General features: G+C 36.4%; 1 protein-coding gene across 1 annotated transcript in view; it reads left to right on the top strand.

Annotated features, from left to right (window-relative positions):
• The window catches only part of ITFG1 (integrin alpha FG-GAP repeat containing 1), a 224,048-nt gene that overhangs the window by 50,703 nt on the left and 146,493 nt on the right, over window positions 1-26,852 (top strand). Inside the window, exons 7-8 of the mRNA XM_047789955.1 lie at window positions 10,952-11,013; window positions 18,944-19,025. Coding sequence (XP_047645911.1) covers window positions 10,952-11,013; window positions 18,944-19,025 — 144 coding nt within the window. The remainder of the gene's footprint in view (window positions 1-10,951; window positions 11,014-18,943; window positions 19,026-26,852) is intronic.

Genomic DNA, 26,852 nt, shown 5'->3' on the forward strand with positions numbered 1-26,852 from the left:
GCCAAATATCCCCCTGGGAGGCAAATTACTCTTATGAACTATTTCTGCTCTATATTTTGGCAAATCTCCTACTCCTCTGAGGCTTCTGCCACCTTCCATCTTCCATTTTTCGTTACTAACACATACAGGTTTCGTAGTTTACTGGAGACATAATGCCTCCCAGGCAGTTGTCTGACTCCTGCCATCATTTTAGATGATTTCATCGTCCACAGCAATGACCTAGCCCAGCACCATGACCTCCTCACCTCAGGCACCTCAGTTCACTCCCTGTACCTTGCAGGTACCAGCAAATAAACTATACCCAAAATCAATAATCAAATATCCCACTCTCCTACCACAGCTCCTATCCTAGGCTGCCTGCTCAAGGGCCTCCCATGCAACACTTCTTGAACCTTGTTGAGACTCCAGTCCACTTACTGATCTTGCGATTTTATATCCACCCATTCTGCATCCAGCTTCCCTCCCTACCCATGGTACCTCATCACAAACAGCCTCTCATTCTATCACATTCAGATCCAAATCCTACGTAAACCCAGTCACCTACAGTCTCTCTCCAGGAAGAACACATTATAATCATTGAGTTCGAGGCTGACCCTGATCTCACACTCACATCCTAAAGTCAAACCCTCATTTTATTCAGTCTCATAGTTCCTGGACTTTTTCTTCACTTGGTCACACTTTGAAATTGATGTCTCCTTTCTCATCCTGATAGATGTCAGATGGTCTGTCAATCTCCTTTCCCCTCTTCGCTTCTTCCCTTCTTCTTCCCTCCCTCTTGCTACTCTTGGAGAAGAAAACAGCACACACATTTCAACAACTATTAACAGCTCGTATCAGTTCGTGCTTTGGCAGTTAGCAGTGTGTTTGCTCTGAGTAGCTTCAGAGCAAATGCAGACCTCCTTCCTCACCCCGGCCCCCCATATATTTCAGAAAATAAAAAGGGATGGTTGAGTCTTTTCTGCTACTATCAAGTAAACTAAAGTAATGAAATATCCTTGGAATAACTGAAAAGATATAAATTGGGTCATCAGATATCTAAAACTTTAGACAGTCTTTTACCCAGGAGACTGATATGACATTTAGTAGCAGATTATGTTGCATGGTTTGATATTTCATCATACCTACTTTCTGAATATAGATATGTTCTTAATCTGATATCCAGGGTTGCATACTGCTGATGATAAACAAGGCAATAATGTATTTTCTGCAGAAATGGAATAAAAGTTTTTGACACTCAGCTTTTTTGACACGATTTTGCAATTGAATATTTTCATTAATAGAACTCTAGAATATAATTTCATTTTAAAACAGTATTTGGGCTAAAATACGCCGTTCTTACTGACTGTGTAATAATGAAAATAGAATTTCATGTTTTGCTTCTATTATATAGTGTTTTCCATATATTAATAAACCACAAATAGTGGTTCTTAATTACCTGAAGATTACTTTCAATCTTTGTCAGTAATTGACAGAATTGTAATGACATTTTTAACTGTTACTAGTTACCTTTTCATGGGCTTAGATGGCAGTATACACTTTTAAATCAAGCTTGTTTGCCTAGGCACTTCACCTGAATTACAAGAACCTGCTTTGACTTTTAATCTGAGTGACAGTTTACGGCATCCTCAAGCAGCACACATTCTGCCAGTAAACTTAAATGATTGTGGTAGCTCATCATATTTTTTTAATGCCCATTGTAATTAATGTTCAATAAGTAGTTTAAAGTGTTTGAATTATTATCTAGTCATATTCAAGGTGAATTAAGTCAATTTCTATTAATAGTTCACTTAACTCATTTAAAAATGTTTTGTCCAGGACGTTTACATTTCCCCTTGTACAAATTGTCTATAATCATAAGACTCTTTCTTCATATTGTATGATAGCATGCAAAACAAAGCTATCTGAAAGGAAGTATTTATTTGCACTGTTTCTACCCTTGTTTCTAAAATTAGGAAAGCTAGGTTTCTAGTAATTTTTTTTTTTTTTGAAATCTGAACTGACTGAAATCACGAAATTAAGAAACTTAAATTTTTAATGACCAGGGATCTAATTTCACTCTTGTAGCACCAGGGATCTTAGAGACCTTTTAGGGGATCAGGCACTTTGAGAGTATTTTAGAACAATTTTAGTATCCATGCTTAGAAAGACAAAGTAATTAAAATCCTTGTTTTGCTGCAGAGTGGATCTGCAGCACCAGCTCTTCACACGCATTCTGGAGAGAGAACTTTTGCATTTAGCAGGCATCTGCCATTGTAAGAGTAGTCCATCAGAGTACTAAATGGTGGGTTTTGTTTAAGCCTGTGGCATTGAATTTTGGGGCTCATTTTTTCTGGGTGAGCTATTTCAAGAGGAAGGTTTATAGTCAAGGGGTCATTATAATGTGGGATTGTTCTGTTCTGTTAGAGATTATGGTATAAATTAAATAATGACAAATTTACAAGGCATCAATAGAACTTTCCTATCTGGCTTAACAAGCCATGTCTTCTCATTTTCGGTATAATGTTTTCATTAAGTTTTAAATAATGAAGTTTCAACTCTTACATAAGGCTGTTTGACATTAAGAAAGAAAGGTTAAATCCTTCTTATTGAAGTGAGCACTTTAAACATGACCTGTAAATAACATTCTACACTGCATTACAAAAGGCAAAAAAGACAGTTTAAAAAAGATTAATGAGAGGTTTAGTAGTAACTGTAAGGTTTGCATTACAACTGTCTGTTTCACATATTGTTAAAGATATGCTTTTGAAATTATCAAATTTCTTAAATTATTTCATGTAGCTATTTGAAAGGAAATTTTAATGCATTTAATATATACTTTTCATGTTTAACACATTACGTGTACTTGTTTCTGCTCTAAGATATATATATATTTATAATTTCACTTGTAATGTTGAGAGACTGATCAAATTCCATGATCTTGAAGAAATTATCCTCCGAATTATCATGAATTTCAAAATTCCTATGGCCAGAGTGGGTGTATAAGCAATTTTTGTAATTGTTAAGTGTACTTTAGTGTGTATATTGTATTAATAAGATAAGCTTTACCTAATACTTGTTTTTTAATGACCTAGAGGCCATGAGTATGTCTTTTTGTTTTGTTTTGCTTTTTAGGGCCTCACTTGTGGCACATGGAAGCTCCCAGGCTAGGGGTCATACCAGAGCTACAGCTGCTGGCCTATGCCACAGCCACAGCAGCGTGGGACCTGAGCCACATCTGTGACCTACACCACAGCTCACGGCAATACCAAATCCTTAACCCACTGAGCAAAGCCAGGGATCAAACCTGCATCCTCATGGATACTAGTTGGGTTCATTACTGCTGAGCCACAACAGGAACTCTCTGTCTCATTATTTTAACAAGTTGCTTTAACTTGAAGTTTCTTGATGATCTGATCATTTGATTTTAACTTATTTCATATAAAAAGAGCTTTATATACTATAAAATGACATGTGTTGGAAGTGTGAGCCTTTCATTAATGTGAGTATTATAACTTCTAAACCTAGTTACTTATCAAGTTTCTGACCAGCACAAATGTCACCTTCTCAGTGAAGCCCTCCCCAAATTCCTGCAAATAGTGACTACCTCTGCCAACTCAGTACTCTGCATATATGTTCAGAATTCTAGCTGAGCCATTGCCATGTGCTATTTGTCAGTTTCCACCTGTCTCCTCTAGGGACAAAAAGTTCTCAAAGGCAAGGAGCATGCCTTGTTTGTATTTATCTCTAATACTAAATTGAGTGCCAGGCACAGAGGAGATCCTTAAAAGATGTTGAATCAGTAGGTAAATAAGATATGAAAGAAATATAAAGATCATTTAGTCTAATGACCTCATTTTAAAGGCAAGGAAACGAAGCCCAGGGAGGTTAATGCTTTGCTTTACTTTTTCTAGTTTATTGGAATTTATTACACTTCAAGCATTTTACCACTCTACTGCTCTAGATCTGGCAAAAATATTCCCTTGTAGTGTGTTCTAGAAATGATGCATGGAAACCATGTAGATGGATTATCTCATTAAGGCCACTGTTACTCTAGTCTGCTGAAGGTTCTTTTTTGGTGCTTGGAAAAGCAAGTTAAGAATAGAAGATAGTACACAAATCAAGAGTTTCTGGACTGGATGGGGCATAACTGCCTACTGCCAGAGATTTGCTTTTGAGTAACTATGAGTTTCAATCATTTTAAATAACTCATTTTCTATATTTAACTGTTCTGCTCTTGAATTTACAAGAATAATCTGCTAAACTCTGCTGACCATAATGTATTGTATTTTGCTGTTCGATCTAATATAGTAGTTGTCAGAGAGACTGACAGCTTCTACTCATAAATTTTACATCAATTCATCACTGTGATCAAATTGTGCCACTTAAGAAATAAATTACTTTCAAGTTGAATTTGATTTTAAATATCTAGACACAATTTTTTGTGAGCAAAATTCAGGTTTCTTCTCTAACCTCAACGCCTAAGTAGGAGCCCATCATGTAATGAAAATTAAGAATTCCTTAAAAATGAAACCATTAGACAGAAATGCATAAAAGATCAGTTTGGTGGCAAAATCCTTTAATATCCTGACAGATACTCAGAAATATTAGCTGCCATTTTTCATCTGCCAGAAGAAATAGTTTTGGATAGTACTGCTTGTGTAGGCAGCTGTTGAACAGTTAGCCAGTATGACATCTTTATAAATTAGCAACGAGGCATAGATGGACATGATAAGAAAAGGTCAGGATTTTGGAATGAAAGGGACTAATGGAGATAGTCGGCCTTATTGTGTAAACTAAATGGATGCAGACTGCATTGCCCTAAGAGAAACATCAGGCCAGATGCAGTTCTAAAATTTGTACTATAAACCCTTCATTCAAGAAAATTAAATTTCATGAGAGCTAATGGAAAATCAGAAAATCTTAGTGATGATTAATACCAAGGTCCTCTTCTCCGGTTCTTTCCATCCTTAAATGTTATCATCTCTAATGAACCTTTTACCTCTGGAACACAGAGGATTCTTCTAGAAGTTGGAGTGTCTTCTCATATTGGAATTTTAAATTATAGACATTAATTCGAAACCCATAGAAACATTATAAGTTTGGGAAAATTAAAACTGCAAACTCTCCCAAATACCTTGTGACTCTGATCTCATCGGAGTAGAGGAAATATGTGACTTCAGCTGAGATATACATATATGACACCATAGAATTCAAAATAGTACTAATATTTTTGATCTTTGAAGAGCATTAACTTACCATAATTACCTTCATTGCATTTCTCTTAAAAAATGCAACATCCAAGTTACAAAAAAACAAATTCCTTGTAATAAAAATACAGTGATTAGAATATATCTAGGTTTTTACTTGTTAAATAGTCTTCATCAAATGGAAATTATTAACCCCCTTAAACATTCAATTTCAGGGCAGTGAAAAGGCACCCGTCAGTCTTTTTTTCTTACAACAAAAGTACTTCTGATAAGGATTTGACGGATAAGGAAGGGCAGGGCAGGAGTAGGTTTATTGTTTACCCAGCATTAAGGGCCTTCATTATAATAATGTGGGCCAGTGTTCCAGAGTGTGGTGTGCAAGTCTCTAGTCGGAGCTCTCTGCTCAGCATAGTAAATCTTTGCTTGGGGCCCAGTGTTTCAGGATAGGAAAGAGAAAGGAAGTCGTGAACTTAAAAAGTGAAATTTTAAAATGATCCCTAGAAATTTAGACTTCTTCCTTGGGATAGTGTCTTGTGAATGGGGACCCATTTAGACAGGTTCCTTATACCATCTTACTACATTAATGCATATGAACAGAATATTATCTGGTAGTGGAGTTCCCATTGTGGCTCAGTGGCTGATGAATCCGACTAGGAACCATGAGGTTGCAGGTTCAATCCCTGGCCTCCATCAGTGGGTTGAGGATCTGGCATTGCCCTGAGCTGTGGTGTGGGTTGCAGACGCGGCTCAGATCCCGCGTTGCTGTGGCTGTGGCACAGGCCGGTGGCTACAGCTCCAATTCAACCCCTAGCCTGGGAACCTCCATATGTTGCGGGAGCAGCCCAAGAAATGGCAAAAAGACAAAAAAAAAAAAATTATCTGGTAGTATTGTTTGGTAAAGGGAATATAGGAAGCAGGGTTGGTTCTCTGCAAGCAGTATCTAATCAAAATAATAATCTATTAAGAGGATTGATCTATTTATCTTTTTCTCAAATTGAGTCAGCAGACATGTTAATTTTTTTCCATACAGCTTAAAATATTTTGAACTGTGATTTTAAATAAGATTTTTCAGCATTTTAAATATGATTTTTCATATTTGAAAACTATATTTCTATAGCAACAACAACTGGCTGGAGCTAACTAGTTGCTCTCAGTGACGGGCTCTTTTCAGGTCCTCTTAGTCCCCTGCCTCCTACTGTCTTTCCCATCTGGAGATCTTTAGTCAGTTTGAATGCCCCGTGCCTTTTTACTATTTGATCATCTTGGTTGTACTAGGACCTCTTATCTTATTTAAGTTAGATCCTTATGCCTTATAGCACTTGAGTTGATGACCTCTGAGCTTCAGAATGCAATTAAACTGCTGCTGCGAAAAAGGGAAGAGTTGTTGGCATTAACTGGTTTATCTTAATGATTTCAGCAGTCATATGGCCTTTGGTGTACTGTGTTATGAACAAGTGGAAGCAGATGAAAGATAATTTTATTCTACACTCTTATGCTGCCCATTCACTGATATAACTGGGACTAAGAAAAACTGGACGGTACTACAGAACAGATGTGAGCATGAGCTTGGCAAATCCTCCTGGCTCAAGCTTAGAAACAGTACAGATTACTGCTTTGAACTGTGAAAATGTCTGATGGTTCCAGAAAATACAAAAATATTTTATTAGCTGTGTCTTTTTCAGAACGAACCATATAATATCACTTCTTGCAAATGTAGTGACTCTCAGCATCCAAGGAGAATTTTTTTCATGTAAGAACTCTAAATGACATTATGAACACTATTTTTTTTTTAATTTCTCTTGAATATTTTTCTTAAAATGTTGGGATGTCACACTGAAAGGACAATACAAGAAATCACAAATTTCTGTTTTTCTTTTCACAGTCATACCTGCAGCATAGGGAAGTTCCCAGGTTAGGGGTCGAATTGGAGCCACATCTGCGACCTATGACGCAGCTTGTGGCAACACTGGATCCTTAACCCACTGACCAAGACCAGCAATAAAACCCTTAACCTGCTCAGCCACAATGGGAACTCCAAAAAATCACAATTTTTAGTCTCTTCCTTCATACTATACTATGTCAGAAGGCTGATAGGTATCCATTATTAATCATTGCCCTTTGTTTTGATTTTTCCTAACGTGGTCTAGTTCACATAGTCAAACTTCCAATTTAAGTTTCTAAAACTCTGGCTTCCTTTTGATGCCAGCATTAACCAAAGGGTTCTTCATTTGAAAGGAAGGCTGTGCTGTACTTGGCAGTGATTAAAATGCAGTAGCTTAATCCTTTCAAGCTATGAATGGAGATAATTGAAGCATAAACCATTTAATGTTTCTCTACACACTTACTTGATTATGTGTCTGTATTTTAAGGGAAAGAAACTGCACGTACATTGACTATTTTCACTATTTTACTGGTTAGAATAATCTAATGAAAAGGGGTTTGACTTTGGAGTTTCTATGTTGAATTTTTTAGTAACTCATAATGCAATGTTTTGTTAAGGATTGTTTCTTCAAGTGAATAGCAGTGAAGTCAGCTTTCATCATATCGTTTCTCTTAGTATTTTTTTTTAATTAGTTTTCAGGACAGGAAAGGCAGACCCACATCCAGAGTATGTATCTACTCCTGTAAAATGAAATTGCTGCCACTTCTAGAATGGATGAGATCCAGTGTAATCACCATACCCCCAACACTTTATTGTGTGCCCCAGCTTCCCTACCCCACCCCTCAACCTCTTTCTTGACCAGGCACTCTAAAAATATAGTCTCATGCTTACTTTCCTGGCTCCTGCCAGTACATGTTAGCTAGGTCCTGGACTGAATTCAGGCTACAGGCCCTTTCTTCTTCACATGTCCATCACATTCCTGGTCAGGAACTTATTACTAAGTTATTTTGTAACTTTACCTCACTTCTTGGCCTAGTAGCCAAGGAAAGAAAGTTGGACACACTGTAGGAAGTGGGACAGATGTCACCTAATGGGGGCAGAAATTTCTCCACCATCTTCCAAAAAGAGAACACTAGCCTTTGGGGGAAACTTCTCCATCGTCTTCAAACAGGAGGGAATACCAGCCTTTATCAGTCCACTGCTGCACTGCTCTACAAACCTATTCACGTGCATCTGGGGATTCAGGATTTTCAGATTATCACCTAGATGTTCCTGTTCTGTGGGCCAGGTATCATTCTTTCCCATCCAGGGCTCTGACCTTAACATAGCAGGCCCGTAGGTTGAGAATTCAGTCTTCCTGGGATCTCCTTTATATTAAGTCCTGGCCTTAGTCCTTAGCTTTCCTTGCCCTCCTACGGCAGGAGGTGAGAGCCTCTTGTTTTGCTTCCTAAGAGGCTCTCTGACTTTCACACTTAGCTTTTAATTTCTCGTTAGTCATGTTCAGCCTTTGTGTCTTGCCTATATTTCCTCAAATTATCTTAGCAATAGCCATCTAACTCCACTGTCTTTATATTAGTGTTTATCTCACATGTCTCAAAAAGTCTGAAATACCACACTCAGTGGTGCCTTCCCAGAGTACTATACCAAGACAACACCAAGAAAAGGTAGTGTGGCTGTGTGTGCTACTTACCCCCAGGGAAGGAATCCTTCTTGCCAGCACCATGATAGGTGATCCAACGCCAAAATCTTAGTGTCTGCTTTCTAAGGTCACTTTTGGTATCAGCTGATGTAGCTTGGGTTCCCTATAAAGACTCCGGGATGGAGATTAGCATACAAGAATTTGGGTTTTAGGAAGTGTTTTTGTAGCCAGTATGAGAAGGGAAGAGTTGGGCTATGATTCAGTGTCAGTAAAAGCCTCAGATGACATCGGGACCTCGGAAGGTGGAATGGCCCTGCAAAGCTGTCCGGAGTTGTGGTGAGGGGGTCTAGTCTTTATTCTTCTGAACTGATTAGTTGCTGAATGCAGGCTGGTACAGAAAGGGACACAACTTTTGGCAAGGGGGGGTCTTCAGCCAAAACTGGTCTTAAAAGAGCTGACTACTTAAAGCTGCCTGTCAGCGGCAGTTTCAGCAGCTGAGGGAATAAGTCTTTCATTCCTCTGAGAGGTCTCAGTGGCATGTCACAGCAACCATTACAGTTTTATGGAGTGAATTAGTCTTAATCATGTGGGAGGGTAAGGACTTTATTGCTTTGTTGACTAAAATTTTTTTCTAGCTATCATTTCATTCTCATTTCATTCAAAGTCTGAGACATGATTCTTCATATTGAATTGTTAATAATTAATTGTGTCTATTTTTATTTTTCCGCTTAATGAATTATTTATTTTTCTGTAACCTCTTTACATAGTTGAATGATGACATGAAATTTTTAAAAAATCTATTTTACAAGGTACTTCCAATCCCTCATCTCACTTTACTATTTTTCAACATCTTAATAAATAGCTAGTGAAGCTGTGAAAACAGAATCAGCACACATAGTGTACGGGAGTAGCCATAAATGAGCCTGGACACGTAGGTAGTTAGGTCCTCCCCTGACGGATGATGAGGTTTTCCCTGTGTTCTCAAAGAGAAGGAATGATGTCAGATTTTCGCTTTTCTTTCTTAATCATGCTGATGTTAGTGCAAAGGATACATGGGCTGTAACTGTCTCAACATTCAAAGCTCAGAAGCTGGGAGTTTTCCTAGATGAGTCTAGATGTAAACACTTCATTAGGAATCTGTGTTTGACAGATTAAAGAAATGATCTTCATAAAAACTACTTTTCTATATCCGCAGACAAGACATCCTTAGCGCGGTGAAAATAAATGCAGAGGTACTTGATATATTGCCATAGACAATTGTTCCACTTAGGAGTTTTGAGTTAAGCTAATAATAAAAGTGAACAAATTACATAGCTTTCCAAGAATTCTATGAAAATCTTCATCATTGTAATTATTACATAAATTAACTTCACTAAATTCATATAAAGCCTTTACAGAAAACATTAACATATAAATGATAGTTTTCTAAACATTTAATGAGATTAAAAAAAAACCCATTTCTTTAAAATAGTCGTTGTGTTCACATCACTTTCCTTTTTTCAAAGCACGAAAGAATAATGTCATTTTAATATTCCTATGAGTCATCTTATCATTTTAAAACTTCTGTATTCATTAAGTAAAATCACCATTATGCATACAAAATAAATGTTGCTACTAGAATAGACTTGCAGATTACCTGGACTTTTTGCATTAATAGATTGTTTGATTTGACTGTCAACCTAATGTTTTTCAAAAAATTTTATTAAAATTCTTGTACTTTCCACTGAAACAAACATTTTTTAGTTGGAATATATGAAGGCAATTCTGCTACTTAAAATTTGAATACAATTTATTGTTTATTTAACATGAGTGCTAAAGATTGTAGATGCTGTAATACTATTTTTTAAAATAATCCTAAAACCTGACTGTGATACATAGTTAAGTGTTGCTTTTAGGGTGAGAAAGCAAAATGTGATTATGAATAAAATGTGTTTTTTTTAAAAATATAATCTACTTTAGGATTCAAATGTGTAAGATAAAAAGTAGTACACAGAATTTTTCTTAAAAATAATGGATGTTATTGAAGGACTAATGCCAAATGCTCCCTTTAAATACATTTTCCTTAATTGTACTAATATAGAGTCATCCACTTTCTATTCTTTGATGGACCAAGCTCATTAAAATACAATTTAAAATATGTTTAAGAACAAATGTATTAAAATTGTTTTTATGTATTGTGTTTCTTCCTGTTTGTAAATGTGCACATCAGTCACAAAACCTGCAATTCTATTATTTTCCTTCTAGATTTATTCCTCACAACATTGTCTGCCTCTGGTACCTTCCAGTTTGAGATATGGGAAAATGTGGTAAGAAATCTTTTCTTTGAAGCATTTTTAAATGATGGCTTTCAGTAAAAGCACACAATTTTAGAAAAATAAAATGAAAGTAATCACTTGGTTGGTTGGTTTCAACAATAAATGAGCAACTTTAAGAGCTTTTGGTTGCATTGCTGCATTCAAACTGCTGAATATTGCTGAAGGAAATGATTCATTCAGCATCAGTTCCTCTGCAGGTTTTTAGGCATGACTGCCAATTAAACCAATCAGTCTGCCCTAATGCGCGGGTTAACAGGGCCCCTGCTAGGCTGTCAGCTGTTGAGAGAGGTGCCTGTCATTTAATTTGTCAGCATGATGGTTTATTGAAGAAAAATCCCTTTTAAAAGACTAATATTTCCTCCTTGCCTTCAGGCTTATATAAAAAGAATAAGAGCAGCAGACACTAAATTTACTGCCAAGTTGACCCAGATTAAGGAATCTTTTCTAATATAGATTTTTTAATTGCAAGTAGAATATTCCCAAACAGATGTCATGGTTTTATTTTATTTTTATCTTGACATAGATTATATGAAAGATTAATAAAGAATAGACTGCCTAAAATTATAAAGCTGAATTTCAGGTACATAATAGAGGACAGGCTTTGAGGACAGGCCGAATTGGCTGAGTGACATTCATCAAGTAATGGTCAGGTATTAAATCTCACTTTCCTCATATGGAAAATAGGTAGAAGAGTGTCTACGTCATTGAATTGTTGTGAAGATTAAATGAAACAATGTGTGTAAAGTACCTGACACCATAGTAGATACCAAATTTTACTTTTACTTCTCAGCTATTTACTCTTGTTTTTTGCTCAATCCAAATTAAACCCATAACATTTTATAGATTTTTGTTAAGATACTGATGAAAAATAAGCAAATCTATGGAAGGAGGTTCATTATCGCCATCTCTTATAGGATAGTTATGACTCAGATTTCTTCCTGAAAGGAAACTAGAATAAAAGAAGAGCTTTGTTTAGACAGGATTAGGGCTTTTAAATACTACACTACTTCTGAACTAAGCAATTTGATTCTTTTTTTTTTAATGAGGCAAAGAAAAAGAAGACATCTCAGAGTTCCCTTTGTGGCTCAGTGGGTTATGAACCCGACTAGTATTCATGAGGATGCGGGTTCGATCTCTGGCCTGGCCCAGTGGGTTAAGGATATGGCATTGCCATGAGCTGTGATGTAGGTCACAGACATGGCTTGGATCTGGCATTGCTGTGGCTGTGGTGTAGGCCGGCAGCTGCAGCTCTGATTTGACCCCCAGCTTCCATATGTCTCAGGTGTGGCCCTAAAAAACAAAAAAAGAAGGTATCTAAGCCAGAAAGATTTTGTTTACTCTACTATATTTTTAGTGTAGTTGTATTTGTTTTTCTGATGATAGAAGTATAGATGTTACATTCTTAATGATTAATGTAAATGAAACCTTCCACTAGTCGGGGATTTTTGTTTTCAGGTGGCCTTGAAAACAATACTTCAGGTAAATGTTGAAGTATTAGAAAGTGAGAAAATCAATCGTTTTGATTGATTAACTTATATCTTTCTAGGAGAGAAAGGCCTCATTAGAAAGAAATATAATATGGTGGTATACTTTTAAAAATATTATGTCCTCTCAGCCTAGGCTAGTTTAAAGGTAATAAAGTGAAGCGTTGCATTAGGAAAAAAATCTTCACAAAGAGACTAGATTTTGATTGCGATCTTTTTTCCCTTTGTTATTATTTTAATTTAAAGAGAATTAATTGGCTATTTGACAATAAAAACGATTTTTCTTCCAATAAAACAGCTAGGTCAATAAGATACTCATGTTAACAATAATATAAAAGTCATTAGTACAAATTAAGGAGAATGTAGATTCAGAATTAACTAGTTCAGATAAAGTGTAGATTTTATAAAATGGGAGGATCATTTTTAATTGGAGGTTGGGCAGACAATTTGCAGTAATACACTAATTGGCAAAAACTCAAGCCATGTAAGACCATATAAGCTAATAGAAGAATATGAGCGGCAACAAATCTTTTTAGTTAGTTGTTTGCACAGCTCCATGGTAGGTGCTCTGGGAGCTTGGAAGTGGACAGAAAACCAGGAGGAGAGCTAAGACATGAGTGTAGGCAGCTCTGTATGATGATGTGTGATGAGAGGTACAAACCTCATGCTACAAAGAGTTAAAAGACCAAGCAGCTGCTTCCATTCGGTCCTCCACGTTATCAGAGAAGGCTTCCCAAAAGATGTGGTATTAGAAATGGCTAGTACAAAAGAACACGGCTTTACTATATAGCACAGGGAACTATATTCAATATCCTGAGATAAATCATAATGGAAAAGAATATAAAACAATGTGTGTATGTATATACATAAATGCATCTATATATACACACACACACGTAACTGAAACACTTTGCTCTATAGCAGACATTAATACAACACCGTAAACCAACTTTACCTCAACAAAAACATGAAATCAATTAAATTTACAAGGAAATAGCTAGTACAGATGAGCAGGATTTTAGTGATTTGAGGTAAGAAAAAGGAAGAGAAAAGCAAGAACATACACAGGAAATACAGGATTTAGAGAGTACAAAGAGGCTGGTTTGGGCCAGAATATGCAAAGATAAAGGGAGGTAAGAGTAGAACAATTGGTTTAGACAAGATCAGCAAAGGCCTTGACTCCTAAACTAAGTAATTTGATCTTTTAAAAATTTATGGAGAAACTTAAGTCCTAAAGGTTTTAGGACTGAGAGTGAGATAAATAGAACTTTCATTATTGCAGTTAGCCTGGCTATTGCATATCAGATAGGTAGCGTGAAAAATCTGAAGTTGGGGAGATAAACATAGGTGGAGTTTACTATAACCTGGCATAGAGGTGTATGATTAAAGAATAAAATGCTGGGACTAGACCAGGAGGGATAGATATGAGAAGACAGCTTGGCCATTAATGCAAGGGTAAACGTGTGTTCTGTGGTGGTGACCAGTAACAGAATAGACAAGTATCTCATTTAGGGCAGGAATAAATATACTTTAGATAAGAGATATATCAAGGAAATGGTTAGAAATGTAGGACTAGAACCCAAGGAAGAGAGTAGGCAAGAATCATGAAGAAAGACTTAAGAAAAGAATGGTAAAGCCAGACCCTTATCACCCACCACCCTTTGTCAGAAACTTTCAATCTTGGCATTTACTGCCACTTTAGACAAGATGATTTTTTACTGTGGACATCTGCTCTGTGCATTGCAGGTTGTTTAGCAATGACGCTGGCCTCTACTCACGTAGATGCTAGGCTCTGCCTCCTAATCGTAACAGTCAAAACTGTCTGTAGACATTGCCCAAAGTCCTCCAGAGAACAAAATCACCTCCAGTCAAGAACCACTGCCTTACGTGAATAAAGATGTAGACACAGGAGTCTTCATAAGTTGCTTCCTGATCATTTTTTAACATAAATATGGCATATTTGTTTTGTTTTGTTACTTTATTAAAGTATAGATTTAGTCTCTTGTGCAAGTTTCTCTCTACAGCAAAGTAACTTGATCACACATACAAACATACACACGCGCACACACACACACGCACATATACACATTCATTTTTATACACATTATTTTCCATCATGGTCTATCGCAGTAGACTGTTCCCTGTGCTATACAGTAGGACTTTATTGTCTATCCATTCTAAATGTAATAGTTTGCATCTACTAACCCCAATCCCGGTCCAGCCCACTCCCTCCCCCCACCCCCCTTGGCAACCATAAGTCTTTTCTGCATGTTTGCGAGTCTGTTTTTATTTTGTAGATAGGTTCATTTCTGCTATATAAATATAATGTTTATATAAATATAATATTAAAACCTGCAGGCCAAAGCATAAGTAGTAATCCATGAAAAGATACTTGGTACAACATAGCACTGTGGTTGGAATTCAAGCAGAAAATGGCAAATCCCCTGTCAGTGGCAGTGCTTCACTTGTGGGTAGCAGAAACAATAGCATTACTACTAGCATTCCTACTACTAATAATAGTTAATGTTAACTAAGTACATAGTTGTGCATATGCTGTGGTAATAAGCACTTTATATGGATTATTTTACTAATCCTCACAAAAACCTTCTAAAAATTCATTTGAGATAAGTAAATAGATGCTTACATACATTGAAACCAACTTATTCAGACCTCAGGGCTGCAAAGAGTGGGGCTGAGAGTTGAGCTAGGAAATCTCTCTCTAAAACTTGTACCCTTGAATCATTACACAATCATTCCAGGAATCAAGTAGGTGAAAGAAAAGTTAAAGGAAATAGCTGTAGCAGAACCCTTAGGGAGTTGGCCCAATTTTGGATCATAGGACTCCAGTGAAGGCCAGTAACAACAGCATGTTAAAGATTGGGACAGAGTGGAATGAATGAGCCTTAAATAGCAGTCCACGAAAAAAGAATTTGCAGCTCAGAAGCCACAGAACTGACATAAAAATACTTTATACATTTTATGGAACATTTTCTAATCAGTCATTAATCCTCTCTAAACCCTGCAAGTACACAGTACAATTATCCCCTTCTAACAGTTGCAGAACTGAGATCCAGAGCAGTAAGTGTCTGTTCCAAAGTGATACAACTTATCGATCAAAGCAGGACTGAAACCCATGTCATCTAGCTACATGTCTAGTGCCCTTTCTACTAGACTATTCTGCTTCTCCATATGAGAGTGTTGATCACATTTGTCTTCCTTACATTGAATAGCAGCTTCATCATTAAAAATAAGTGTAGTCAGATATCACTTTTAAAGTGTATCATCTAATAAGAGTGATAACATAGTGATGATGAAGTTTATGGAATCATTTTTGTTAAATACTACATATGTACATGACACTAATCTGAATAGAAATTAAGTTCTATAGGGTTCTACTGCCAAGTAGAGTAGAGAACAGGTAATGATAATGACAGGAAGGTAAATTCATTACAGTTAACTGTTGCCTTTTTTCCCCAGCTATGTCATATATATAATGTATTCTGCATGCTCTAACTGTAGCAAGAATATATGATTCTGGATGGACCTAGAAAATATCAAGCTAAGTGAAGTCAGTCAGACAATGAGACACCAGCATCAAATGCTGTCACTTAACATGTGGAATCTAAACAAAGGACACATGAACTTCTTTGCAGAACAGACACTGACTCACAGACTTTGAAAAACTTGTTTTCCAGATGAGGCGGGGTGGGGGGTGCACTGAGGGTTTGGGATGGAAATGCTGTAAAATTCGGTGGCAATGATTGTTGTACACCTATAAATGTAATAAAATTCATTGAGTAATTAAAATAAATAAATAAAGAATATATGATTTTCTTTTTCTAGCGGTTAGAAGAGGATGTTCTTATATCAAGGTTGATGGTGAATGTAGCATCTTAGACATGGGAGGCTTGTCACTTAATGTTTCTTGATGGCGATGCATCATGAAATTATACAGGCATACATTGTTTTATTGCACTTCACGTCATTACACTGCACAGATAATACTTTTTTTTTTCTTTTTAACAAATTGAAGGTTTGTGGCAGCCCTGTTGTGTCAAGCAGGCATATCAGTACCATTTTTCCAACAGCATTTGGTCACTTCACATCTTCACATTATTTTGTAATTTTCACAATATTTCGAACTTTTTCCATATTATTGTATTTACTATGATGATCTGTAACCATTGATCTTTGGTGTTACTATTGCAAAAAGATGACAGCTTACTAAAGGCTTAGGATAATGGTTAGCATTTTTTTAGCAATAAAATATTTTTAATTAAGGCGTGTATATTTTTTTAGACATGCTGTTACGTGCTTGATGTACTACAGTGTAGTATAAAAATAGCTTTTATATACACTAGGAAATTGGCATCCATGTTTCTTGCTTTATTGCAATACCCAAAGTATGCCTATACTAAAAACATTCCTAGATATATTTTATTAAGTTTATCAGAACTTCGCTGGGGTAATTCATTCACTTAAGTCAGTATAATAGGTTGATATTCAGCTTTATGTTATATGAAGCCGATATATTGTAAGAGAGATTTTTCCATTCATTGAAGAATAATTAGGTCTGCTCTATATCCAATGCTGTGATCTTTCTAGAATGGAAATTCACTTGACAATTCAGTCAGAAATTTTGCAGCTTTGATGTGTCTTTAGTGTAATTTCAGGTACTTGGTAAGACTGGAGGGGAATCTTAAGGCTTAAGATATGATGCAAATAAGATTGCCTTAGAAAAATCATTCAAAAAATATATGAGGTACTTTTGTAATGGCAGGAAAAACGTTTCTGCATGTGGGTAATGGAGTATTAAAATGCTTGGAAAATTGCCTGTCACAGGACAAATGTTACTTACTCAAGATCCTTAAGCATTTAGTCTTCATGCTTTCAGATGGCAATGCCTTTCTTTGTAAATGTTGGAAATGATTTTTGAAGAAACTAACTTGCAGATCTGCAATATCCTTGGAGGAACAAAAAAGGAAAATGTCCTTAATTTGTTTAATATGTTAAAATATGCAAGTAACCTCTCTGTAAAGTATGTAGGAATAAGGGTCAGTATATCAAATAGTGAATAGAGAAATCAATTATAAGAAAGCTCCATATAAAACTGAGAAGTCAAAACCCAAGTGCAGTGTTTTGGTTTATTTTGTGTGTGTAGTAACCTAAAATTATAGAAAGGAAGGGCAATAATTATATATGTATATATATATTATTTTTGTAAATCAGACATTCCATTTTGGAAACAGTAACTGAAGCAAAGGGTCTCTAATAGATGCTCCTTTTTTGTTTAGCTTAGCACCTCTCCTCAGTACCTGACAGCTGTTGTATTTGTTCGCTCCTTCTGATTTTTTGCCTTTTTTTTTGTCTTTTTTGCCTTTTCTAGGGCCACACCCGCAGCATATGGAGGTTCCCAGGCTAGGGGTCTAATCGGAGCTGTAGCTGCCATCCTCCGCCAGAGCCACAACAAGGCGAGATCCGAGCCGCGTCTGCGACCTACACCACAGCTTGCAGCAATGCCAGGTCCTTAACCCATTGAGCGAGGCCAGAGATCGAACCTGCAACCTCATGGTTCCCAGTCGGATTCGTTAACCACTGAGCCACCATGGGAACTCCTCCCTTTCTGATTGATACATGAACTTGGGTTGATAATGATTAGGTCATTTAAGGATGAATCTAATACTCATCTCATTTGAATATCTTTTCTTAATTGAACCTCAACAAAATCTTCACTTGAAATCTATAAAAAATAATATCTTTCCTACTTTCTTGTACCACATGTATGTTACCTTCAGAAAGTCTGTTTTCCTGACTTGTATCTCCCAACTGGACTATACACTCTTGGAAGGCTGGAACTATTTTTTATACTTCTTTTCATTCATAGAAATCTTCCATGGTAATTAAAAGTAGAAGTCACTCATTCTGTCTGAAATCATGGTGATGATTTAGTAAAGGGTATCAGACCTGAATAGAAAGCACTCCAGATGCACATCTTCAACTCAGAACAGTTTCTTTTATGATAAAAGTAGAAGAGAAAATTTGGATTTTTTTTTTTTTGTAGTATAGCAAAAGCCTTAAATTATTTATTTCCATACTTTAGTTAAAATGATTTGTTTCGGAGTCCCCATTGTGGCGCAGTGGTTAATGAATCCGACTAGGAACCATGAGGTTGTGGGTTCTATCCCTGGCCTCGCTCAGGAGATTAAGGATCCGGCATTGCCATGAGCTGTGGAGTAGGTCACAGATGTGGCTCAGATCCTGTGTTGCTGTGGCTCTGGCATAAGCCAGCGGCTACAGCTCTGATTCGACCCCTAGCCTGGGAACCTCCATATGCCATGGGTGCGGCCCTAGAAAAGGCAAAAAAAAAAAGTTTTGTTTCACATTTGACAAGTGAATGAATTATGATAGTCTAATCAAAACTTTTCTGCCTTTAACAGGATGGAAATTTCTCTCTCAGTACTGTGTTTGAAAAACCTGAAAATATGATGATGGTTGGACAGTCAGCATTTGCAGACTTTGGTAAGGTTGCTGTTGTCTTTGGAAGTTTCCCTATCTCTCTAGCTAGTAATTAATTCCACGTATCCAGAAATAACTTCAGTGTATTCAGAACTATTACTGATGTATATGTATGCTAGGAGAGTTCCCTTTGTGGCTCAGTGGGTAGCGAATATACCTAGTATCCATGAGGATGTGGGTTTGATCCCTGGCCTCACTCAGTGGGTTAAGGATCCGGCATTGCTGTGAGCTGTGGTATAGGTCACAGATGCGTCTTGGATCCCACATTGCTCTGGCTGTGGCACAGCTGCAGCTCCAATTTGACCCCTAACCTGGGAACTTCCACATGCCACAGGTGCAGCCCTAAAAATAAAATAAAATGAAGTTAAATTAAAATAAAAACACATACTCTGGTATTATACCTGGCATGTGGTCTATCCCCTAATACAATAAGGAGCAATTTATGACATGTATGTTTAAGTTATATTTTGAGCTTAAGCGACTCCTGTTGGCAGGAGTAACATGCAAAACAAGGATGTCTGCTCAGGCTTTTCCAGAGAATACCAAATAGTAATTATCACAGAGTTTTGATGTTTATCCATGTTTTGGAACCAAAAAAAAAATTTTTTTGAAGGATTACCCTGACCTCTTGAAACTACTTCAATATTAAAAAACATTTTTATTTACATCTTAATGCCCAATAAGAGTATCTCTGTCTCATGTATTTGCCACAAGAGGACCTATGAATCTCCTAAGATTCTACACAGTAAATCAGGTTCACATTGATTAAGATCTTCCAAAACATATAGGGCTCTTTCATCTTTTCTCAGGGTTATTATTGCAGGGATTTGGGTGTTAGGTGGAAAAGTGGCCTAGATGAGACCATGACTTAAGACTCCAAAGCTCACTTCCATCCTCCTTCTCCTTCACTCTACCCACAAGCACCTCAGCCTGTTCCTCAAAATGTGGACGGTATGTCTCCACCTCCAAATGAGGATGGTGACAACCACCTCACAAGGCTTTTGTGAATAGCACAGTGTAAGTAAAGCGCAGTAACAGGGACACAGTAAGCACACAGATTTTTCATAAGATTTGTTTGGTCTTGTCCATAACTGCTCTTTCCATAACTGACCAAATTGAGTCATTGTTCAATGTCAAAGAGTTATGTCCCATGGCAACTAAAGGAGAAGGTTTGATAGTGTTATTTGATTGAAATTTCAACATGAATTCCTCTGTTATATACTTATTTTAGTTTTATTACATTGACTGTTTCTTTGATTTTGAGCATATTTCTGGGGCCTGATTTATAGCTTTTAACATGCATAGTCAGGTAATAAGATACATGAATTTTTCTTTTAATTTGCTGATCAATTTGATTAGCTGGATTAATGACAAATCCCTGGGCAAGTCTTCTTTAGGGAAAAAAGTATATATGCATTATATAATCCTCAGGAGGTTCACAGACCTCCCTTAAGCTTTAGTTAATATCCTCCAAATCAGAGTTACTTGTTTTATGAATGTGTTTTGTATGATAAGGTATTTTGCTTGTAATAAAGTTATTAGTAGCTTTACTTAAAAAATTTTAATTGTGCTAACCATAAGCATAGACATTTACACATCTCTATTTTTTAAGTGCCGAATATAGGATATAGTCAATTAAACATAATTATTTCTCACCTATTTTAATAATTTTAGGTAGTATATCAGTAAACTTTGTTAATGTATCAGTAAATTTTAAATAAATAGCCCACTCTGTCTTTTTAAAATCTGATGTATTTTTAGCTGGGTATTATCAAAAAACAGGATTGCTGTTGAGTCCAAACAGATGGCATCAAATAAGCTTATGAATATTAATATGTAAAAATATGCATTTTCCTATACATTCGAATACATCTGTGAATTGTATCCTGTCATCCATCCTCCACCCCTTCCACTCCCTTTGAACCAAGGCAAGGGAAGTGACTGATAGCCAGGAAGTAAGCATGATATCAGAAATTAGCCATTCATTTGGTAAAAAAAAAAAACAAAAAAAAAACACATGTTTGGATACATGATATAGCTCACAGGAAGAATCTTGTACTAAAAAGGAGTTAAAGTTTAAATTGCTCCCTGCTCACTTAAGTTGTCTAGTAACAGAATTTTTTTATAGCTGTGATGACGTTTTTAGCTTCTAACATAAAATGTTTTTTAAAGATATCCAAAAAATCTACTCTAAATTAAGGCTATGCTAGTATAGCCAAAGGGAGGTGTGTAGGGTGAAATCAAACAGATCAAGAACCTTGAGCAAATAAAGCAAGGGAATAATTATTCAAAATTCTGTAATTGTATTTATTCCCTTTATAAGGCAAAGAAATGCTTTCTCAGAAATCAACTAAATAAAACTCGGAAATGTTACAGAGACAATAAAAGTGATAGTTATGTAAACTCTGTTGGGAGAAAAGAGCAGAATAGTATGTTGTACAATAATGCAATATGATCATAAAAAATCAGACTAGAAAGAAATATATCAAAATGACAATAATGGTTGTGTTAAAGCAGGATAATAGATTATCTTATTCCCTGTTTTCCAGTTTTTCTTTTATGTAGTGAGATTAATTTAATAATGAAAAATAAATTATAGGAGGCTAACAGTCCGTTGTGGCGAGAAAGAAACCAAGGTGTGTACTTAAAATATTTAGATTTTATTTTTCTTGGTCATAGTACTTCTAGGTTCATAAATAATTGGCTCTATCTATCCTCTTAGTTGCATGAGCAAAACTCCTTTATAGAAGGTCATGTATTTTTATAGTCTTTAACTCCTACAAATAAAATGCAAAATTAAACCAATGTCATGCTTAAAATATTATGCTGACTCCCATGGAAGAAAACAGATTTTCAAGGTAAAATTTTCCTTGACTTTAAGGAATTTACAGTCCACTTGGGAAGACAGGAGATAAATATGTAACAAGTGCAAGAATACCGAAACCAGCAATGCCATAGTATGAGAGAAACCAAACTCTTACTTCATTGTTAATTATGGAATTAATGCCACAGACAAGGTGCAAAATTTTGGCAATACAGATCACTCTAGGCTGAGAAAGGATATGAAGCCTCCTGGAAAAAAGTGAGATTTTAGACTAGACTTTGAAGCACATCTGAAGTTTGGCTAAATATATGTGAAGGTATAAAAACAGGGTATGATTAGTGACTAGTAAATAAACTGTTTGGCTTGAATAGAGAGTTTCTGTGAAAATGTAGAAACATAAAAATGGAGTGGAAACACATTAGATTACCAAATGAATGACATATGAATATGTGTTAATTTTATACTGTCATAGCAGTGGGAAGTAGAACTTTTCTGAACAGCTTCGTTGATACAGTCATCCCTAGGTACCGAGGGGGGTGAGTTCTAGGACCACCCCCACCCCCGACCAGTTCCCCCTACCTACCGCCAGATACCAAAAATCTACAGAAGTTCAAGTCCCTTATACTGTATAAAATTACATAATACAGTCAGTCCTTCATATCCAGGACTTCCGCAGTAGGTTGAATACATGGATGTATATAACACATGGATATGTAGGGCCAACTATACCTTTTTAAATTAACTTTAGAAAGTAAAATTAAACAAAATCTTGTGGTCTGATGGGATATGCAGAAGGTAATGCTTCTTGGACATGGAATAGAAATTCTGGAGAAGACTTTTAGAATCTCTGAGATGCCTGAGATTTTTATACCAAAAGAGAACTGGATTTAAACAGATTGGAGAGGAAATTAAATAGAGGTTTAAAAAGCCAATAGATATCACTTATATGTAGAATCTAAAATATGGCGCAAATGAACCTATCTATAAAACAGAAACAGACTCAGAGACTTAGAGAACAAACTTGTGGTTGTCATGGAGGAGAGGGGAGGGAGTAGGACAGAGAGGGAGTTTGGTGTTGGTAGATACAAACTATTACGTTTAGAACGGATAGGCAGTGAGGTCCTAATGTACAGTACAGGGAACCATATCCAGTCTCTTGGGATACACCGTAATGGAAAGTAATATGAGAAAAAGAATGTATATATGTATGTGTGTGTGACTAGGTCACTTTGCTGTACAGCAGAAATTAGCCCAACATTGTAAATCAACTATACTTTAATTAGAAAAAGTTTTTTTTTTTTTTTGGAGTTCCCCTCGTGGCCCAGTGGTTAACGAATCCGACTAGGAACCATGAGGTTGCAGGTTTGATCCCTGGCCTCACTCACTGGGTTAAGGATCCGGCATTGCCATGAGCTGTGATGTAGGTTGAAGACTCGGCTCGGATCCCATGTTGCTGTGGCTCTGGCGTAGGCCAGTGGCTACAGCTCCGATTCGACCCCTAGCCTGGGAACCTCCATATGCCACGGGAGCGGCCCTAGAAAAGGCAAAAAGACAAAAAAGGGAAAAAAAAAAGTGTTTTTAAAATCTCATAATGCGTAAATTTGTATATCCAAATCTGACTCTTGTGTATCAAATCATCATAAAGAGATCACACTTTATTCTTCAAATGAAGGAAAAATACTGGCATGTTAGTGAAGCCAGGGGATTGTCAATCAGGTCTAAATAATCCTAAACAATAAAGGAACTAATGAAAATAGAAACCTGTCATCCATGAGTTACTAACATATTATAAAGTATTGAACCCCTTAAATAACAGTGTCATTGAATATTGAAACCAAATCTTATTTGAGTATCGTCGTTGCCTAGTAATAAATAATAATAAATGATGTTATTAAAGCGAAGGAGAAAGGGAGGAAAACCCCACAATCAGGTCATTCTATGAAGTTTTTGCAATTACTTGATAAAAATTCAGATTTTAATTCCAAATTAGCCATGGTAGAGCTGAAATGCTTAGTTCAAAATGACAGCAGTTATACTTCTTGTTTTACATTTAGGTGTATTCACTAACAATCTGACAAATTAAAATTGTTTCTTTTTAGTTTTGCTCCAGAAATGAAAATCACATGAGCCATGTATGGAAATTTTTAAACTTACATTTAGCCTGAATGTGAATGGATAATTAAATGTTCATATTCTCTTCTACATAAGTATTTTAAAAATCAAATGCCTTTCAGATAGATGATTATATTGCAGAAGGGCTGAAAGTGCTGGTTCAAAGAATTTAAAAGATAATACTTTCATTTCCTTTGAATGGATTTTATAGTACAGACCTCAGTTCAAGCAAATAGTTTATTCTGTTCCTTAAAATTGTGTAGTGGAGTTCCCTTCATGGCTTAGTGGTTAAAGAACCCGACTAGTATCCATGAGTATGCTGGTTCAATCCCTGGCCTTGCTCAGTGGGTTAAGGATCTGACATTGCTGTGAGCTGCAGTGTAGGTTGCAGACTCAGCTCGGATCCTGCATTGCTGTGGCTATGGTGTAGACCGGCAGCTGTAGCTCCAATTCATCCCCTAGCCTGGGATCTTCCATATGCCATGGGTCTGGCCCTAGAAAGCAAAATGAAATAAAATAGAGTAGTGATCAGTTCTTCTTCCATTCAGTTTTCTTCTTGTTTTGTACTGAAAGATGTAAAAGATGTTGACTAACCTCTTCAAAAAATACTTTTCTTGAGTGTTTACTATTTAGACTGCACCATTCTAGATGCTTACTTAGCATGTAGTCATGAATTAAGCATACATGGAGTTTAAATTCTATTGAAATAGGAAAGACAATAAGTAAATTAGTAAACTATACATTATCTATAATATTTATACTATTTAACATTTAAACAGATTTTTGTATTTGCACGGCTTCCTAATATCCTTTCAGATCTTTCTAGTGCCAGTTGTTCTGACATGATCGAAGTAAAAGCACCCAAATTAAAGTTTTCTCTCTAACCTGGCAACCTGACCTGCCCCTGTCCCACCAAATGAAGACAATACTATTATAAATTTTTGGTAGAGACAAGATATTTTATATGCAGACGTAGGGCCTGGAAAATGAAGAGACATTCTTAGAGTATTCTTTTTTTTTGTCTTTTTGTCTTTTTGTTGTTGTTGTTGTTGTTGTTGTTGCTATTTCTTGGGCCGCTCCCACGGCATATGGAGGTTCCCAGGCTAGGGGTTGAATCGGAGCTGTAGCCACCGGCCTACGCCAGAGCCACAGCAACGCGGGATCCGAGCCACGTCTGCAACCTACACCCCAGCTCACGGCAACACCGGATCGTCAACCCACTGAGCAAGGGCAGGGACCGAACCCGCAACCTCATGGTTCCTAGTCGGACTCGTCAACCACTGCACCACGACGGGAACTCCGTATTCTTCTAATATAAGTCTAATTTGTTAGTGTTTCCTGGTGATTGCATTGCCACGGTTGCCATAGCAAAAGTGATTAGTCCCTGAGTTTTTACTTCTAGCAAAGACTATGAGCATCTATCTTGGTGAGTCATGGATGCCAGATGTGATTTTGATAAATATTTTGAATGCTTTTTGATTAGAAATGGTAATTTATATACAAATTATAAAATTGCTCCTTCCATCTTGATTTTATACATACTCAGCATTTAAAGCAGACCAGGCTATAATCCTTGCCTTTAAGATTATGAATATGAGGAAAAACTAGGACCCTAAATCCATGAAGTCTTTATGTACAAGTTTGTATATAATAGGTTCTTTTCTAAGTAAGAGGGTTTAATGGTACATGGTATTATATAATTATTTCTTTGAATATTAAGTATTTAAAAATTCTATAGGATAATACTATATTTTGCATTATCACATTGCTGTTTTGTAGTTTAACAGGTGATATTTTATTCATAAGATACTTTAATATAACTACAACTTAATTGGGACATTTGTCTCTCTAAGCCTGCTCTAGTTAATAGAATGAATTTATGATAACTGGAACAATCCCTGTAACTGCCCTATGAACTTCATCATGCGTTTATCTTTTTGTTGGTTGATTACCACAGAGTTAGGAAAGTGATTATTGCAGGATCTTCCCTTTTCTTAGACCTTCTGGTTGCATTCAGCCTGGGAAAGACTAAAAGACAGTAAGATTTTTTCCTCTCTGGTACATTATATCTGAGGGGAATTCCCTGCTGTCAGTCACAGCAGTATAGAATAATACACTCTCAGAGCCCGAGAACAAATTATGAAGATCTCTTTTCTAAGTGTCCTACTCCATTTTCGAATAACTCAGGCTTCCATTTCAACCCCATTTTCTTCACAACTCTGCAGCTTCATCCTGTGTAAATACCCCATCCATTAATAAGCAAAAGCAGTGATGTGCTCCTTGGCTGTATATAGGTATACAGCTCTCTGTGCTTAACCTTCACCCACTAAAGAGTTGAGTGATGGCTTGGATAGATGGATAGGTGGTGGGTGGGTGGCTGAGAGTGCCTGTTGCTACCTATCACTTGTCCAAAACAATCCATTCCATTAGCAGCTCTCACAAAGCAATTCCATTTTCCTGTTCAGTTCCACAGTAGCAAGTCACTACCTCTTTATTCTGTTAAACCTAGAAACAAATGGACATTCTCTGTAGCTAACCTGCCCCTGCCTATCATTATACCCAAAATAACTAATGTATTCATAACTTATTCAACAAGAAAGTGTTAGCTTATTGTTAATCAGTGATGTTAAGGATTTAGTTTAGTATTTTTCAAATATTTGTTTACTTCTTTTTCATAATACTTAACAATACTTATTATTTGGCAGGAACTCTTTTATAGAAAGTGTTATACATTTATCTCAGTTAATCCTCCCAAACCTCACTGAGGTGAACAGTATTTATACTCATTGGATTTAAACTCATTATACCACAACTGTGTACCTCATCTGTGGTAACAGGGGTTCAGATATTAAGAAACTTACACAAGGGCACAAAACTAAGAAGTAGTAGAACTG

Source organism: Phacochoerus africanus, chromosome 8, assembly GCF_016906955.1.
Source record: "Phacochoerus africanus isolate WHEZ1 chromosome 8, ROS_Pafr_v1, whole genome shotgun sequence".
In the NCBI taxonomy this organism is placed as follows: domain Eukaryota; kingdom Metazoa; phylum Chordata; class Mammalia; order Artiodactyla; family Suidae; genus Phacochoerus; species Phacochoerus africanus.